Here is a 20,195-nt window from a genome sequence, read left to right as displayed (position 1 = left end):
TGTGGGAAAGGCATTCTTGCTCCCCTCTTTCTGCATCTAGATGCTTCTGCATACTTTTTGAAGTTAGAGGTTCACAGGAAAGCATAGTATCATAACAACATTTGGATGTTATTGTAAGTAAACCACTTCATTCTTTAGGTAGTGTAAAGAGTTTTTCTAAAGGCATTTTCTTAATCTGAGAGGTCAGCCAGGTTTCTGATGAAACACAGATGGCAATACTGTTATTCCAGAACAAAAGATAGCATTTCTTTTACGTAGACTGAATTTTGCACCCAGTAGACACATTCGCCATGGCCTAACATACATATTCTGATCCAGAGTGCATACTAGACCCAAAATACACAGATCCTGTGGTATGTGACCAGTCTTTCCAAGAGATTGGTCCCATGAGTTCCATGTTAAAGATTAGCAGCAGTAAGCAGTTGCTGCATGTCTTTTTTGGAGACAGATTAAAAAAAGCACAAATTTCAAACCCCACATTATTGGAGGACATGGAATTCTTGTTTTCTCACCAACCCTATTCACCAGCAATCTGTTGTTACTGACATGAATGTAGAAACTGGAAGAATTCTTTGTCAAATATATCCAGTCTCTCCAGGTCCCTTTCTTGAAACATATTTTAGGAGACTATCATTGCTAAGGCAAATTTTGATAACTGATGTAACAATACACAATGGTATTGGACTAAAAGAAGAAAAGAGACAAGGAAAAAGTATCCACAGATATTGGAAGGAGAGACTCATCAAATTAAGAAACTGAGGTGTAGCTGCTATAATCCTCAATCTAACTGGACACTTTTAAAAGCTGTTGGCTGTATGGGGTTTAGCTCTAGGTTGCTAAGCAAGTCACAAGTATAGTGGAGATCACACTTTTAGGATGGATGAGCCTTACTGTTCCCTCATCTATGAAAGCAAAAAGAAAATGTGATAGAAAATTAATTCTATAAATTTGCATCTCTGCCATATTGCATCTTATAGGATATAGCGCTTATCTACAGAACACACTCCCTTAGAAAGAGTTTGAGAATAAAGTTCTAAAACAAGGATATAAAGACAGTAAAGTGCATACTCTATTCCGGCACAATAATTGGTCTTACCTCATTCAGACTATAAACATATACTTTTCCTTGCTCCTCTTTCTCAGTTCCCATATACATAGGAGCTCCAACAAGAAGAAGGTCTGTAAATGAGTCCCTATCGATGTCAACTGTGGTAATAACGCCCCCAAAGTATGACCCAATCTGTAGGAAAACATACACGTCAGAGTCAGCAACATCATGTAACATTTCCTTTTCACAGACCTATTATTGCTTGCTTAGAACAATGCCAAATGTTAACCATTAGGCAGAAATTTTCTTGCCTATGTAGATTTTTTTATTTGCCTTTGAAGCTTGTTTTCAATTTTAATGTTTTTTGTCTGATTTTTCTATTTAAGAGTCGCCCATTCACCTTGCAACACTACTGAGTTTGAAACTTGCTTTGGTGAGTAGGATCTCTTAAGACAGCATTTGAATAAAGTATCTTGGGGAAGCTAGTTTTCTCTTCAAAAAAAAAAGGAAAAAAGCTGGAACAAATGCTGAGATACCTCAGTGCAGATACTAGCCAAAATTGTCGAGGTGCCACTAAATGACTGGGTACAAGCTCTAGGATTTGTCTGATTACATTCACTTCACAGGTAAGCTAGATGTGCTGCATTTCCTTTACACTTAAAATGAGAAGTAGTCTCTTCTAGTGCAAGATACATCTCACCTCACAGAGGTGCTTCAAGTAATTCAGATCCCTCAAGCCTTAAAAATCACAGAATCACAGAATCGGTTGAGCCAGAAGGGACCACGGTGGGTCATTTGGTCCAATCTCCCTGCTCAAGCAGGGCCATCCCAGAGCACATTGCACAGGATTGCATCCAGATAGTTTTTGAGTATCTTCAGTGAGGGAAACCACAACCTCTCTGGACCACCTGCTCAGTGTGTGGTCACTCCACAGTAAAGAAGCTCTTCCCATACTCAGATGGAACTTCCTATGCCTCAGATTCTGCCCGTTTCCTCTTGTCCTACTGCTCAGCACCACCAAGAAGAGCCTGGCTACGCCATTTGGCATCCATCTTGAGACACTTACAGACACTGACAAGGTTCCCTCTCAGTTGTCTCTTTCTGAAGCTGAACAGGCCCAGTTCCCTAATACCTACTTTAGTTCATCAACTCCAAAACGACTGATTGATTAGCTCAGCTGCAGACATCAGCTACACATGAAAATTGTGTAACAATGCTTCCGAGAGAAGCATTGGGAGTACTTCAGTGTGGGGAGACCTGAGTAGGTTGGTCTTTCAATCCTCATAAGCATCACATTTTCTTAATAATACTATCTTTAATTATACAATTGCATGGGTTTTTTTCCTTTCTGCAACAACACCTCTCAGTGAGCTGCTACTCAATATACCAAGAAACTATTATTCTAGCTGATGCTCTTACACAGAACCTTGCCAATGACATGCCCTTCCCCGTTGCAGAGATGGCAATAATCACTTCGATACCAGTGAGGTTTTAACCCTGAAAGAGAAAATTTCCAAGAATCTCTGACTCCTGTAGAATCCACATTTCATTGCTAATTATACTATAGGATCTGCCTAATTTTTCCTTCTGATTTTGCTTACAAATTCCAGGTTCATGAGCAATTCTAATGAAAAGCTCTCATTTGAAATAATTATTTTTATTTCTCCTGCCATATTGCTCTTGTATGTTAACCATGAGCGTATACCTACTTGTTCTCCATTTAATCTCTGAATTACTTGCACTGCTTTTCCTTCCATCTTATAAACGATAACTTGGCCAGTGTGATTGTATCGTGGCTGTCCTGCTATGTACAATACACCTCCAGGAGTCAATGCTGAATTCACAGTATATCCTAGGAAGCAGAAAGAAGTCAAAATGTGGTACACACACAATAGATCAGAAATACACGCTGTGATTAAGAGCCTTTTTAAGGCTTATTCTACACGTAGATGTTTAGCCCTGCTTATGCTAGAGAACAACAGCAGAGTTAACTAAAAGGGCTTGATATGTATTTGCCTACAGTCTCAGAGTCCTGAGCACTGCTGTGTTATTAAACCTGCTCACGGGCTGGTGAGTCATGTTCACTTTGCCATTCTCACAATATGATGGTAATGGTGAAATGAGTAGATGGTTGAAAAACTCCTTTCAAAGAACAGTTGTCACCAGCTCACTGTGAAACTCATAGTCTTCCAAAAATTATTCTGGGGGCATTTTGAACCTAGCTCTGTTTAATATTAACAACAATTTAACAACTTTGGTGAAGGAAAAAAATTTCAGATAAATCAAAACTGTAGAAGAGTTGCAATTATTATGGAGGATAGGATGTAAATTTAAAATGACTTTACCAAATCTGAGTTATAAAAAAAGGCAGCTAAATGCATTCTGCAAAGAAGATAGTGTACTTAGGGAAAAAAACATTACATTATTCTAGAGTTGATTCTTCATCAATGAAAGTGTGGCTTAAATGAGGTAACAGGGCAAATATAACAATGAGGTGTAGAAAACAAGATCTAGAGGACATCTTTTTTGTAGAAAAGGATGAGAAGATAATAGTAGCCTAGTAATAAGTAAAAAATTATTATAAAAGGTATTGATCTTTTTGGTCTTGTCCATTGTGTGATTGAAAACATCTTAGTTTTAAGCAAATACTTAGATTGAATATTGAATAAGACTTTATAACTTTCAAGGCATAGAAAAACTTGGTAAGAATACTAGAGGAATCTGTGAAATCTTCTCTGAACAGTTTAAACAACTCTGTTGAGAAAGCCTAGACATACTTAGATCTATGTTTGGACTACTTCTATGATTATAGAAGTAGAAATTTATTTTTTAAAAGAACAAGAGAATCATAGCGTAGACTTGTTCCCAGACTCCTAGAATATAAGATAATATTCTGCATGATACTCTTTTTTAATGAGCCTTGAGAGAGGTCTTGTAGCATTTGTTGAAAAGTGTAAGATGGGCTATTTCTCTTACCTAGATAGGCTGCAAGTGGTTCATTTCTCTCCGAAATCCTGTCACGAAAGGTGTCATTAGTTGGCATTGAAATACCACTGTCCTTCACCATGAGCACTGTGCCATTCCAGTCATATGCTCCAACTGCTCCAAGCATGATCCAATCCTGAATCAGATTAAAACAAAAAGCCTGTTCTCCATCTGAGTTATCCATCATGGTTCAGGATGCTCACGTTTGGGTAATGCTTCCTATATACTTATGTATTTAGTCTTGCTTTTCCTATTATATCATGATCCTTATAATCATAGAATCATAGAAAGGCTTGGGTTGGAAATTACCTTCAAATGATCTAGTTCCAACTGCCCTTGTCATAGGAAGGGATGCCACCCATTGGATCAGATTGCTCAGTGGCTTCTTCTGTAAAAAGTCACTCTCCTTTTTCATAAGCCCCCTTTAAGTACTAGAGGGCTGCTCTAAGGTCTCCCTGGAGGCTTCTCTTCTCCAGGCTAAATAACCTCAGCTCTCTCAGCCTGTCTTCATAGGAGAGTGCTTCAGCCTGCTAGTCCTCTTCTGGCCCTGCTCTAGAAATGTCTTTCAGTCATTGTCCCTTGTCGTGTCACTATAGTCCCTGGTAAAAAGTTTTCTCCATCTTTCTTAACATATTCTTAGGCTCTTCTCCTGATAGAAAGTGGTATGGGACCACTAGATTTAGAGTTCATGTGAAGTATACACTTATGCTTTCATTGCTTATAACTGTTCTTTACATATATTTTACAAAAACCATAATGGATTACAGGACACTCCAAAACTTCACAGAATCACCAAAAAAATATCTGCTTCATAAACTAATTTTACTTTCAATGAGTTTGTTTACCTGAGAATAATGAGCACTAAAACCAGCTTGAGACATTTCCATTTCAAATGAGGAGGCCTGCTGGTCTGTTGTGGCTATTAAAAAGAAAAAAATTAAGTTCTAAAAATAAATTAGTTTCAATCTGAAAAAGCAACTGAAGTGAAAATGTTTGTGTGATAGTAAGGAGAGCATACATAGCATACATAAACTATTGTGTGACTATAGTTTGCCATAGATTTTTATAATAAACACAGAAATAAAGATCAGTGTTAAATGCTGCCATCAAGTATGAGAGTTTCCATTTTAAAATCATGTCTCAGAACTTGTTCAACAAAGTTTCTGGGCTAAAACTGACCAGATTTGAACTCAGGCTGATGGCAAGTATGTTTGGAATGCTTGATTAATATGGTTAAGCCATTTTCCACTTCAGCTAAGTGAACAATAAAACACCAGCCCATATAACCCTGGCTTTGTATTCAAGCAATTGAAAACTCGAAGGCAGATGGAATAACTTTAAATGCAAAACACTTGATGTTTGTATGAGCCTCTGCAAAAACAACATAGGAAAATCTCTGCTGTCCAAGATTCATAAGCCTTAGTGAAAGACTTGGGAATTATAATCCTGCCCAGAAAATCACATGAAGATCTTACTGATTCTCTTAAGTAACTTTGTATAAAAAAGTTATCAGGTGACTTTTTACTAGCTTAAATACCTTTTCAGGTAGTCATATGCTAGTTATTTAACTGCTTTGCTCCCAAGTAAACTTGTAATACCATCAGGGAAGAAAAATTCTGCCTTTTCCTCTACTTAAAAGGAAGATAAGTAGCCCTTAATAGTGAAGGACTATTTTTGTGACTGTTTAAAGCGGCCAAGTAAGGGAACTATATTCTGTACGTTGATTCTTCCTTGAGAGCAAAATATGGCAACAGGCAGTAGCAGAAGGGAACTATGAAATCTGCTCTGATGCTGGTCCAGGAATAGTTCACAGTTTGCTACCAGCTGAGTGCTGAATTGAACCTTCAACTGTGTAATGAAACTGAGCCATAACAAGGCATGGCTGCATGAATTTCAGCCATCTGGACTGTTAAATAATACTGAACTTTTGACACTCAGAAGCTAAACCACAGAGTTTGCTCCCTGCGACATGATGTCGTTGCTTATTGTGGGGATTTTACAGCCAGTCATAGAAAGGAGACAGGATCTCAAATACACAAACACAGATAATCATGTTTCACAAGATGAAGTTGCTTTGCTAAGTCTCAAAAAGTAATTTTTAACCATAAAACCTCATGCTGTGCATCTGCTGATAAAAGCTATTTTCATTAAGTAAAGGATGCTCCTTAATGAGCTGAGAAAGACAGGACTCTCACAGGGTGAGGCAGAGGACAATGTCAGTATTGTTCATGTGTGCAGCTCTGAATGCTGCTTACATAATGTCCCACAGTCTAACTTTCCATTCAGTTTCAAACTGACAAGCATCGTACAAAGGATATTTTGTGAAAAAAACATTTGTGCCTGCCTACGGGTTGGATAAAACATAAAACTGCTGTTAAGAGTAATGTCCGTGCCATAAGACACAGAGGCATATGAAAAAGATTATATGTAAAAATCCATTGGCTGTCAAGTAAGGGTTTTTGTTTGATTTGATTTTTCAAATCTCTTTCAATTTTCCTTCTAATTTTTTTTAAAGACAAAAAATATGAAAAAACCAAGAAATCCAAGGGAAAAAAGTGAAGTGTACTACTATACTAGCAAGAGGCAATTGAGATTGAGAATTTAAATAGATTCAGATACTGATTTTCAACACTCAAGCTCCATGTGACACACAGAAGCTAGAATGTTTGGAGACAACTAAGCTTCTCCAATTACACATATGCAATACACTGGACTCTCACCAGAAAGCTGGGGCAGAATTAATCTGCTTTTCTCCACCATCAGAAAAATACATGCCAGGACACAGTTGCATATCTAGAATAGCAACTCGAAGGCTTTGGGACAAGACCAGAAACTATGCCTGAAGAATCAGCAGAAATTGATTTAGTCAGCATAATCTAGCTGCAACCCATTGGAGCAGCTCAAGCTTGCTATGTTTTGACAGAAAGCTAAAATACCACTTTGAGTTTCTACTCTGAGTCTCTGGCAGCCAGATTACATAATATCTGGGACTTAGGTGTAGGAGGCAAGATTTCTTGTCTTATATTGCAGGTAGAAACCATAGAGCATCACTAATCTGGAAATCAAGAAGCATTTTGGCAGTGATGAAATTAACTAGCTTGTCTTTTATGGTATGGATTAAGATAATATTCCATATTTTTTATTTCAAATATATATTTTTGTTATAGTCTATATGAAATAAAAATTGTAAAGAAGTCAAATATATGAAGGCAAAAATATCTTAACACTTTATGATGTCTATGTTAAATAAAAAGTAACATTAGCCAAGAAATTTGTATTTGCTACTGCATCATTTGCAGAAAATTATAACTGAATTCAAGGACTACTGCAGAATTTGTTAATACTTACAAGAGTTACAATATGCTTTATGTACGAAAATACTGAAGGACATGATGACAAGGATTAGTCATCCTAAGAGCTGACTACAATATAAACACATAAAATTTATACAATTTAATCAGTTTCACCACATTAACATTAACATAACTAGATTTGTTTGGATATTTTATTAAGCTAGAGACCTCATTTAATGCTCAAATGTTTTGTAATTTTTTTTCTTATAATTAGAGGAATTAATTACAAGAGTCAACGAAAGGGTTAGAGTTCACCAAATAAATTATTCCCCAACAGCACAGAGTTCAAACCAGCACAAGTTACTCCACTGTCTGGTGGCTGAGGTTTCATGGGACAAATTGGCACTGCCTAAAGGCAACTGACTGATAAGAGGGACAAGGTGGAGTGTCACAAACTGAGATTGTCTTTTCCAGTGGCATCTGGTTGTTCAAAGGGCTGAGCTATGGCACAAAACCTCCACTGAGCACAACAATTTCCTTCTGTCCTTCATTTGTTGCTATGACTAGCACTTAATTAGCTACTTATTCTATAGTCATTATAGCTAATACATGTAACTAACATTTTATTCAGATATCAAAATAAAAATATTTTTCTCACTTTTTTAGAAGTATAAGGCACAAATTTGACAGCAATTTTCAATTTCTGTTTAAACAACTATTTTTCCACTTAAAGTATATTCTTCCTAGTAAACAGGGACTTAAGAAGAGAGCACCATATTTAAAGAACTTTGAAGTACTCAATGAGCCTAAGTAGGCTAAACTTTGGGCTTTAGAGATATTAGATTCTCCTCAACGTAATTTGCTTCAAAGCTGAGGAAACAAAATCTTCCAGAAGGTGGAAGGAGTAGAACATATAAACTATATTTTAATTAACTATGCTTATTACTAAAAGTACTTAGCAATAGCTGAAAATGGTAATATTTGATCAAATTAAATGATAATAAAACTCCAACCTGAATATGCCTGCAAAATATAGCTCCAATGTAAAAATCTTGAAAATACCCTCTCAAATTTGTACTATTTCTTGACATTCAAGTCAACATTATCTTTTGATCCAGCTGTAAACTACACTACTCCAGCTACTTGGAAAATTGAAATGTTGAAAAACACAGTCCAAGTAGATAGATGTTTCCTTTGTGTGACACAAATCCCTTACGAGCTGAACAGTATAATTTACAACTAATAAATTCTGTCTCTTATTACCAGTAATGTACATGAAACAAACAGTGATTTGGACAGTGTTGCCTCATTTGGATGGAGAATGTAAGCAGACATTATGAGAGAATGACTTTTGTGTGCTAAAATCTGAACATTGCGAACATTTTCAAAGGACAAATATACCTTAACTCTATATACCAGTACATGATAACTTGTATATACTATAACTAATAACTAACTCAAAAGAAAACCTAAAGGTTCAGGCAGAAAAACATGATCATGGGGTAATCTGTGTTTGACCTGGCAATGTTTTGTACATAAAGGAAGGTAAAATCCTATTTACCCCAGTTAAAATAGTAATGGTTACTTACCCCTTTAGGCTATTATCTCCATAGGCTCCAAAACCCCTGAATATATTCACACTGTTACTATGATTTTGTTGTCTATTGCAAAGTATTTTTAATAATCAGCATGGAAAGTACCTGTGTAATAAATGCTATGCAGCACAAAGCATTGCAGATGAAGACAAAAGCAGGTGTTCTATTTGCTTCAGTTGTCATGCAGGCATGAAGTAAAATTTAAATAATGTCATACCTTCCAGGGCAAATATTCTCTCTCCAAGTGCTTCAACAATAGTTACAAGAGCTAATTCATCTGAGACATTGAAAAAGTGCTTTTCAGTAGGCTTACTGGCAATTGATTTTATTTCCTCTACAAATTTCTCAGTACTTAAATTTCCTCTGCTATAGCTGCCAAGAATCTAAAAAGAATTAAAAAAATACAGAAGTCAAGGACATATTTTATGACCTGTTTTAAAGATACCATTGAGGCAGGTTGTCAAAGAATACTGGAAAATCGTATCTAACCTTTATTTGTTCTGCTAAAACCTCACCCAAATTGGTTTGAAATCATTCTTATCCAATGGGAACAGAACACAATTACACTGGCTTCTGCATAGTCAGCACACATTCTTGTCATAATGTGGTATATAAGCAACTAAGGACAAGTTGATATTGTAGAATAATCCCTTTTTATGTGAATATTTGCAATATAAACACATACAACAGCAACACTTGCATTTGGAGTTAATGACTCCAAAACTCTGTAAAATTTTAGATTTGGTTTGTGGTTTAACACCACTGCTTGTAACAATTTAGGATGCCTCAGAAAAAAAAACAACTCACTTTTCTAATTCCCAGACAGAGACATTTTTCATAGGAAAAAAAAGGCTGTATAAAATTAACTTGATTTAAGAGGGAAATAAAAAACAAACTTCCATGTTCTAACATCTCTGCAAACTGGAGCAATTCAAACTTGGTTCTAGATGGGGATTTTATTGCTAAAAATTATTGCAGCTTCAAGCACTGAATTTTTGTTCACTGATCTCTAATTTTTCTTTAATGAACTTTATGAAGAAAACCATTGAAAATATGTGTGATGCTAGATTTAACTTTTGGTTTATGTCTTTCTTTAAATTAACTAAAACATCTTTATTGGAGTTCATGGTTTTATACCACCTCAGTGTACCAAAACAATAAAAGATAGCAAGGAAGCGACAACAATCCAATGTACCTTCAAAATTAATGACAGAAAACAGACAACTTGAGTATAGAATACACAAATATAGTGGAACTTTAACACCAAATCTGTCATTATTGCTTTTGTATCATACAGGTTAACCTTCACCATACTCATCTTCTCATTCAGCTACTAAGTTTGCTCGACATGAAAATGACAGCTTTAGAATGCCTGCATACAGCACAGCCCCAATAAAGTGCATTTCATTGATGGTTTACATTTGCTTTCTTTTTTTTTAAATAGGTAATGTATGTATAGAAATTGCTTAGAATATTAAATTTGCCTACTCTGCTGTATATGGCTTTTAACAAAAAGGATTTGATTTTGAACTGTCCCTCAAACTCTTTCTCCTTTTTCTTTGCACAGATGTGCACCTATCATCACCAGAAAGACAGATAGATTGCTTTTCTTATGTGCTATAAAATCAGAAAGCAACTTTTAATGTTTTTTTTTCAGCTTCTTTATTTTTTCCTCTCTGATATAATTATATTTCCATAAAGATTCTGTGAAATGAACTTCTATAACAGAAATTACATTTAGAAGTTGAAACATGCCTTTAAGATTCTGAATTTTCCCATTAAATTTCACTTACAGCAATAGCAAATCTCTGAATGTTTTCATCTTCACAATCATCAATCACTTCTTGTAATCTGTAGTTGTCATGTGATTCCCCATCAGTCACAATAACCATTACTTTTTGTACTCCTCTTCGTGCACCATGAGCCTCTGTAAAAGCTTCTTTCCTAAAAGAAGCATAAAGTGTTTTGGAGAAAGGCAGTGTCAGCATTTCTCACAGGCATCATATTTGCATAGCCAACCAGAAACTAAAAGACTAAATTAACTAAGAAGCAGGGAATGGAGATTAACACTACACATGAAAAAATACACACAACTGCAACTGGAACTTACATGATGGTTCCCAGCCAAAGTTTCACAAACATTCATCCGTTATTCATTTTCTTGAGAGAAATAGCAGAAAACACAATGCTGGATAGTGGAAAAATTCTTCCCCTCTATGAATAAACTTCTGGCATCTTAAGACAGCTTTTGGCATCTTAGAAAGGATTGAACCAACATGCCCCCCCCCATTCCAAAACCTCATGTAGAAAACCCTCCCCTATTTCCACCCCACAGCAGCACTTCAAGTGATCAAAGTATTTACCCGGCTACCAGCACACCACTCCATAGCTGCAGTAAAACTGGGTATTAGGGATGTGGCAGAAACAGGTTGCAGGTGAGCGGAAGCAGGTTGGACCACCTGCTTGAATTCTACAGCTGAAGGTGGGCAAATAGGCACTGAGGTTTTGGGCACTGCTCACCCAGACTCTAGACCTGACAAGGCAAGGCTGGATTAGAGCTCTGGAGGAGAAGGAAGGAAGCAGGGTGTCCTCTTTTTAGTAAAATACCACAGAACCTAAGACTGGTCACATGAATGAAAGCTGAGATCTGCAACTGAAGATGGCCAGAAGTGGACGAAGACTCCAAGAATAAGTTTGATGACAGTTTCTGTATAAACAAGCCTGCAGCAGTTTGTGGGGAACAGCGGCATTCTGAACTAGATGTAGTTTCTGAGTTTTGGTAGTTTAGGCCTTAATTTTAGTAGGCCTCAGTTTAGCAGGCTCAGACAGTCTTATGTAGATTAGGAGGGACAAGCATCACCTCTCTTAAGCAACTCAATAGCTATTTCATATCATCTGACATCACAGCAAGTATAAAAACAGGTGTAGGAGGGACTTCGGTCAGTCTCCTTCATGGCCGATGCCAAGTCAACACATTAGCACCGTGCCAGGAGAGTTAGGCCTCATCACCACTTCACAGATGTTTGGTTCAGGAAGTGCACATTTTTTTGTTGTTCGTTTTTATTCCTCTCTTGCCAGATGTCCTTTGAGGGGAGTCTTTTTTTTGTGGGCTGAGGCAGTGGAGGCCTGTGTTGTTGGGTGGGTGACTCGTGTGGCGTTTACATTTGTATATATGTGTTATATTGTAGTTTGGTTTTCTCTCTTATGTGTAAATACAAAAACCTTGCCATTTTAATTTTTTTTTTACCTTCTTTCCCTTCTTCCCCTTGGAGGGGAGGGAAGAACTGACTCTGTGTGTTGGTACTTGACATTTTGCCAGCTCAACCTAAAACATGAGTATTTGGCAATTCTCAGCTTGCTCTGCTTTCATGAACATGTTCAGACTATGTCAAGCATCCACTTTTATCTAAGGAAAACATTACTGCTGAATATATAGGAATTTAATTGGATTTTGGACATCATATCAACAAACCTTTGGTCAGATAATCAAATAGTTCATCAGAAAGATGCTGCATCTTTCACTAAATGGTTGTTTGGAAAGACTGAATGCAGTCTTTCATGGATAAAGTCATGATTTCTTAATAGGAAAGAAAAAAATAAAGGAAAATGATAACAGGCAACATTGTACAGTTTGAAATTTTTTGTTCTATGAAAGTCAGATTTCATTTTTCTCATAAAAGAAGCATTTCTAAATATTGCTATGCTACAATAGGCTTTCAGTCTCCCAGTGATCCATAAGCTTCAAAGATTTAGGTTACAAAATTCTAGGCTTTTTGATGTGTGGTCTCAAACATTGTAATAATCAACTTCAGAATGACAACAAATTAACATTAAAAAGTTAAATTCTTTCATTTTTTTTCCACTGAAAAACCTACTTTTATCTCTCTACATGCACAGTTCCTACCTGCTCTGTGTGGACAGCACATATTGTAAGTCCTCTCCTTAGGACTACAACCTTGCTCCATGTCTATTGTCTTTTCCTAATTCCTCTGTTCAGGAGAATGCCTTTCAAGGGTGGCACATACAGCTGCCCTTAGAGCTGGAGAGAGTCTGTTTATTAACCCTCCTATTAAATGATGTTTGCTTAGCTAAACTGAAGTCACGTGTTAGCCACATCATAATATTAAAGCGTAAAATCAGAATCATGAGCATATCCGTATGTTTGTTTCTCCCATATGCAGGACAGTATCTTGTGAGGGTACCTTGCTGTGTCTATTCCCAGGGCTGTCATAGTTTGCGTGCCACCCCGCTGGCGTATCCTTGTGGCTGCAGCCATCACATCTTCTGTTGTCGAGTACGTATTCAGGTAAAATTCATGGACTACAGTCTGTCCATACTGAACAATTCCAACCTGAAACACAGGTCATGTTAAAAATCACTTACCCTTAAAACAAACACCTCTGTCTCCTGCAGTGGGTAAATGTCTCTCTGTACCTAAAGCCAGGAAAAGAATCGAACTTTCTGTGTTTCTCTCAGTATGAAACACCTATATGTGTTTGAGCAAGACCGGCTAGATGAACAGCCTCTTGAAACGTTTTGAAGTTTCTAAGTTGTTTTTATTAAAAATTGGAGTAAAGCCAAAAGGAAGCTCAACTCCTTGGTCTTCCTGGTTGCTGTTATCTGTGCGGAAGCTCTGCTCCCCTCTAGGCCAAGGCAGACCAATACCCCAACCACCAGTCACAACATCTCAAAATTGTTTTCCTTGTAATATATGAGGTCATGGTCCACTCGCAACTCTCTTCATTCGATTCAAATGTGATATTCCTACATCTGATAGTTTATTTACCCTAAACATAGCCTAGAAACAGGAAGACCCAATTACCCCTATCTTGAAGCCAGCAGGGACGTCCATGACATGGACATTCTCCCAGCAGGAGGTAAGCCAAAGTATGACCTGACAACTAACAGAGGGGAAAACATGGATAAAATGGTGGTTTCTGGAAGGGGGTAAGGTAATGTAAAGATTCCAGATGACCTCAGAAGGACAAGCTTTTGTGCAAAAGATCAACATACAGCATTGGAACCTAACCACAAAATGCCTGAGGGAACCTGGTGCAAAACGAAGTGTGAAATAAAAAGAGAAGCAATATTCTTAAATATTAATTAATTTCTCTCACTCATCTCTGTCAGTTTTAATATTTTGGCAAGTTCCTGACAGCTTTTACTGGGAAGAATCTACACAATGTTCCATTAGCATATTTCAATTTTATGTTACATTTGGCAATTTATAGGTGTTATTTAGGATAATGCAGTATGATGTGGCATTTATGTCTCACTCATCTATTATTAATAGCACTTGAGCAGTTAGGTATTGAAGATCAATAATACCCCTGGGATATTTTTGCCATCATATTATTTTAGAAGTGGGTTAGACTGTACTTTGCAATTGCTTTACAGTTGGCTTTTATTCAGGTAATTTCATAGCCTCTCAGATTCCACACAATATTTTTTTGCCTGTAGTAGAAGGGTTAGAGTTGGATAAATATTTTACGCTAAACATCAATAACACAATCATTATGAAATGCTAGTTACATATGGTTATGGGACTATAATTATAGTGGAATGTGGCAGCAAAATGTATTCCACAGAATTTCTGTACCCTTTTGAAAATACAAATCTTTAAAATCTGGAAGAACTAATGTAAGTTCAAAGTTATGACAAGTTGTTCCATTTAAGATATTTAAATTGCTTTTTGGAGGTATGCCCTCTTCCACCTGTAGCTGAGAGAATGCACAAGCTACATGTTCTCCTGAGAAGCAGCCTATTAACCCTGTACAGTGTTTACAGAACTGGCCAGGGCACACTCTGTATTACCACTCAGAGTGGTCATATGGCACTGACTAACCCCCAGATGAAGATGAAAATTTTAACCTGTTCCCTCCAATGCAACTATATGTTGGCATACATTTAAAGTGACATACAGCATTATTTGAATAGGACATTGCTAATCTTTTAAAAAGACTACCATTAATGGGAAAGAGGTTTTCATCACGTTTGGTACTCTGGAGGATGAGGCGTAGCCTAAGAATTCCAGTACCATGCAGCAAGGGTAGCCAGAGACTATTGCATGCCAAGGAGCCTATTGGTGTGGATTCACTGTCTCCTTATCTGCAGCTTTGAGGATTTAATTGCTAGCAAGAATTAAATCATATATTGACTGCTGCCAGTGTGAAAAGTATCTGCCAGTCAGTCTTTTATGATTCTAGAGACCCATGTTGGTGTTGTCATTTTCCTAAAAAAGAGTCCAGTCTAACATTCGGTTGCATCATTTCCTATTTGAAAGGAAACATCCATGACCACAGCAAGTAAACATTTTGAGCACTTCCTTCTCAGGAAGTGAATGGGAAGAACATCTGAGTCTGAAAACTGCACTGTGTTGCATAGCTTGTAAGTCAGGAAGGAAAGGGGGCATATGGTTATCTTATGGGATATAATTGTTATGTGGGACCCTTCCTTAGCACTAACTTTGAAAACATTTATGATCATGTTCTACATATTCCATGGCATCCAAAATGAACCATTTCTCAATAAAAGGTAACAAAAAGCCTCCCAGAACTGAAAAAATGCTAGGAGACTTCATGTTCCAGTCTCCCACAGAATCACAAAATAAAGTCCACCTTGTAAAATTGGAATTATATTCTATTAGATAGAAATGAAGGTTTGAGCTTTTGTAGCCTTTTAATCTGACAGAAAACTAGAAGTGACACATCTACATTATGTAAATGTGCCTTTGTGGGACTCCACCAAGCCCCTGAGAACGATGCTTACAGGTATTGTATGTTTCTATTTGGTTGTTTAATTTAAATCTGGGAAATGCAATAGTACTACACAGAAAGGCATAATTCTGCTCTGCTCCAGAGAACCTACTATTTTTCCCAGCATTACAGACCATAATCTGTTGAACATCTTTGTAATTCTTAAGTTTGTGTGCCCTTCCCTAGCATTCCATGGCTTTTACATTACACAAGGGAATAATTCTTTAATTGTCCCCAGTTCCTGTGAAAAGTGTTGTACCAGAGAATAGGCAAGAGAAAGACTGTTTTACTTTGGGACAAACTAGTTCTGAGGGCAACGATTTATTGTTTATAAGTGAATACAGACCCTTACTTGGAAAGTACATTTTGGCTTTCTGAATAAATTATTAAGGAAATTGATTTGGCAAAAAATAATAACAACAAAAATAACAAAATGAAAAGAAAAGCATTTAGTACTTGAAATCATATGTCAGGATTTTCATCATTGGGATGTAGAGGAAAACCAGAAATACTTTTCATTGTACTTAAATTTAACCTTAAAAAAAGCAGATATGCCTTTGAAAGCACTAAAGGATAATAGCTATTATCATAAGGAGATCTTTAAAAAGATATCTGACCCCCCAAAAAAAAATTGAATTCATTCTCCCATATTTTGTTTACTTCAAGACAGAAGTTACTTGTTAACTATTGCAAAGAACTTTCTTCATCCTCAATGTTTGCAATACCTCTTAAATACACTTCTGTTCTTCTGAAGACAAAACTAATTATAAGATATGACATGGCATGACTTATTAGTCTGCTGATACAGTCCCTTTGGAGACATAATAAGGTGCAATCCAAACATCTATAATTGCCTATGTAATATATTAATGGAAAAATAAAACCACTCTGAAAACTTCTGAAGGCCATTTCAACATAGCTTTAAAGTTGGAATTGAACTTATCAAAGTATTCTGCTTTCTCTTCTGAGAGAAATACACAGAAAGTTGCTCATATGTAAGGGATTAAAAAAAAAAGACCCTACACTCATAATAAAAAGACAATTATCTCCACAAAAGTTAAAAAAGAGGAAAAAAAGCTTTAAAACTACTGGAAAAAGTCCAGGGGAAATACTTTATTTTTTTTCCTCCCTGTATCATTCTTTCTTGCATAACTTCTCTTTTTCCACTTTTCTATCATCACTTTCCCTTTACTTCTTTTATCCCAAGGCCCAAGATATGCAGCTTAACCATCAGTATGATTTTGTAGATTATCTGGAGAAGTGAAAGGGAAGGAAATACTTCTGAAAAATTATACCATAAACTTTGGATTTTTGCATTTGAGACTTTGGGCTTTCACTTTCAAATGTGCCAAGCATGGCACACTGAGAAATCTCTCTCCTATCTTGTCACAAATTTAACGATCATTTTTCATGGGGTAGGAGGGGGGGGCGGGCTGTAAGCAAAAAAACCAAACCAAACCAAACCAAACATCTCACAAGCCTCTAATCAAAACAAGGTTTTGAACAAGTCACACCCAAGCTGCTAAGGAGTTATTCTGTAATCACCTCATTCCTTTCCTGTGCAAAACAATCTTAAGTTGTGAATATCCACTGGTTTCTATGTGCTCAGCAATAAAAAATGAAAATGCAAAAATCAATTTAAACAGACAGAAGGTAAACTGCTGTTCCTGTGCTTCTATTCTGTGCTTCCAGAGAAGAGGGGATACGTAAGCCTACTATATTGTTTCTCCTCTTCCTGATTGTATAGTCATTTAAACACTTTTACTGAGAAAGGAGACAGTGTGGGTGTGGGAGACAGTAAAAACCCATTACTAACTTTGGATGTGCCAGGTTCCAAGCTGGGGGCTCAGAGGAGAGGAGAGAGATGAGGCATGTTCTAGGAAAGAAGGCAGAGGGACCAAGAAAATTCCACCCAGCCTCTGCCTTCCATTTCCAGTTTTTCAGCGTCTCTCCTCCTTATCTGATTCTTATCTCCCTCTTAAATGTTTCTGCTCTGTAGCAACCAGATGCCAAAGCTGACGTTCTCAAGTGAGTAAGTGTACGTGTGAGAAGAGGGGTAGCTATGCCAAACTGTGGGTACAATGGATTTTGTAGGTGGAGATGGCAGGCTGCTGGAGTGCAGGCCAGCAAGGGACCTTTTGTGCATGAGCTGTGCCACACAGACGAGGCAGTGTTCCAAACCCAAACCTAACAGAGGTGTGGCAATGTGAAAATTTAAAAATTGCTAGGTGAAGAAGAGGGCTGAGGGTGCAGTAGAGCTGATTCCCCTGTGTACCACTCCCATGAAAACCTTTGGGCAGAAGGCAGTAATGATTTCCATGCAGCAATTTCCTCATATTGGGAAGTTCAAGTTTAAGTATTTTATGATGGCACATGTTTGAGTAATTATCAGTTTAAGAGACCAGGAAGAATTTTTTCCTTTTCTTTTTAACTTGACAAAGGGTTTTTCTTTCTTTCCTACAATATCTGTAAGAAAAGTGTGTTTAAAATTAGAGGATACGATTGTAAAATTGAAAATTTATAAGTTATTTTATCAGCCAGTGTTCAGTATCGCCAACAGTACCAATTGGGGTGGTAACTTGAAAACCCCAATTAAGACAGAAAATGGCATGGATACTCTCTGCAAACAGAGATATCTTTTACGCCTTCTCGCAGTCTCATTTGTGAAGGTAGGAGCTGAGTGTTAGAAGCTAACCTGAAGTTGCAAAAATGCTAGAGCATTTGCCTGCAGCATTTCAAATTTTGTACAAGGTCCTGGAAAATCCTTGATTTTTAGAGGTAGAAAATAGAGAAAGGAAGGAAAGACACAGTTTCTTCTTTTGCCATTAATAAAGGTTTCTCTGCTAAAATGTATTCCAACGTCCATGTTTCCCCCTTCCCAGGGAACTTCCTAGAATAGATATTTACATACTCCGTTCAGCAGCCTGTGAGATATATGCCAGATCCTCAGGGGGGTAATTGGTCATAGCTCCATTAATTCTGATGGAACCACACTGATTTATAGCAGCTGGGAATTTGGCCCTCTCCACTTATTACATAAATGCAGCTTCTGCCATTAATAACATGCAGCTTAACAGCCGCTCATTAATTATGATTTCAAGGTTTAAAAGCTGTATGCCCAACGTTCCACAGTACTAAAGAGAGAATGCTGCTCCAAAAAGCTTACAATCAAAGGCTGTCCAAATCATGCATGTGTGTCTCAGAAGAGCAGAAATAGCCTCTGTGCTCTGAAGTACAGAAGAAGACAAGAAGTGGCTGCGAGAGGAAGGAAAGTGGGACAGTGTTCAAACAGCCTCACTTAATGCACTTAACTTTTGTCTCTAGGTTAAAAAGTCGGTTCCTCTAGACTGCCTGAGCAGTGGGGGGAGGGATAGTCTTTCTGACATTGCTGCTCGATGACTGAGTACTGACTTCGTTGTGGTTTCAGCTATTTTGCTGTAGTATCCTATTGCCGTTAGTTCTTGGAAGTGAGGAAGTCCACAGATGACTCTTATCCTATTTCCTGTAAATCCTTTTCTGACTCTCATATTAAAAAAACCCACAAAATATCTACGTATTACCTGTGTTTGCCGAGGGCCTATAACCATGTTGTTCAGGAGGCTGTTTAGAAAGGCTGTGACACTCTCCCATGGATAAATGCTGTTGGACCCGTCGAGTACTATGACAATGTCCAACTGGGTTTTACACTCTGCAACACAAATTACCACATAAGAATTGACACTAACAAGAATCAGACTTATCTCACAGTTCTAGTTACTCTGGTAATTAGTAACAAATGCATGTCCTCCTGCAGTGGGGTTGAACTGACATGTTTGATGTCAATTAACATTCTTGAGTTTTTGCATTGTGTTTCACATGGTTTGTGTTTCCTTTATCAGGAAGGGGCTTTCTTGTAAGCAGAAATTTAAGACTGGGAGCAGAAGTTCACATAACTGGAGTATTTAACAGTGACCCCTTACCTTCTTCAATGTCAATCTGTTCCTCTGCAATTTTTCCAAAGACCCAGGTCTCTAGCATTTTTATGTATATTACTAAGTTCTATTTGTATTAGGTCTCAACATGCTGTCATCATCTAAAAAGTCTTTTGGCCATAAGTTAAAAACATAAGCAACTATTTTTAGCAATTGTGTTTGGATGTTACATAGCACTGTAATGATTGTTTATACTGAGATAAATTCCAAAAGTAGGAAGAATTTAGGTTATATACGGACAATGAAAACATTTACTTAACTTGGTAATGCTGGTAGCTAAGTTAAGCAGTTCTTTTTTTTTTTTTTTGGGATGCCTATGTGTATACATTTGTCTTGTTTGGCTCTTTTTATTTTCAGATACACACGAGAACTCCTGTGGCATGCATACCTTGCACAGATGGAGCAATGGCCTCAATAGTTTCAAATGTGGAGCTGACATTAGAGCAAACCCCAGTTGTGTAATGCAAACGTCCACATTTATAGGCATAAAGTGGTCCACATGCCTTTAAAAAATGAGAAATAGTGAAATGTTTTTGTTATGATACCCT

At 37.2% G+C, this 20,195-nt stretch overlaps 1 protein-coding gene across 1 annotated transcript in view; it reads right to left on the bottom strand.

Annotated features, from left to right (window-relative positions):
* Nucleotides 1–20,195, bottom strand: part of ITGA1 (integrin subunit alpha 1) — a 74,319-nt gene that overhangs the window by 21,774 nt on the left and 32,350 nt on the right. The window contains exons 5-13 of the mRNA XM_071580918.1: nucleotides 20,036–20,150; nucleotides 19,237–19,364; nucleotides 13,124–13,272; nucleotides 10,715–10,865; nucleotides 9,139–9,304; nucleotides 4,879–4,952; nucleotides 4,025–4,169; nucleotides 2,758–2,900; nucleotides 1,097–1,240 (exon numbers count right to left, since the gene is read on the bottom strand). Coding sequence (XP_071437019.1) covers nucleotides 1,097–1,240; nucleotides 2,758–2,900; nucleotides 4,025–4,169; nucleotides 4,879–4,952; nucleotides 9,139–9,304; nucleotides 10,715–10,865; nucleotides 13,124–13,272; nucleotides 19,237–19,364; nucleotides 20,036–20,150 — 1,215 coding nt within the window. The remainder of the gene's footprint in view (nucleotides 1–1,096; nucleotides 1,241–2,757; nucleotides 2,901–4,024; nucleotides 4,170–4,878; nucleotides 4,953–9,138; nucleotides 9,305–10,714; nucleotides 10,866–13,123; nucleotides 13,273–19,236; nucleotides 19,365–20,035; nucleotides 20,151–20,195) is intronic.

Source organism: Pithys albifrons, chromosome Z (assembly GCF_047495875.1).
Source record: "Pithys albifrons albifrons isolate INPA30051 chromosome Z, PitAlb_v1, whole genome shotgun sequence".
In the NCBI taxonomy this organism is placed as follows: Eukaryota; Metazoa; Chordata; class Aves; order Passeriformes; family Thamnophilidae; genus Pithys; species Pithys albifrons.
The sequence above is the reverse complement of the archived record's forward strand: the minus strand, read 5'-3'. Positions and strand labels throughout refer to the sequence as shown.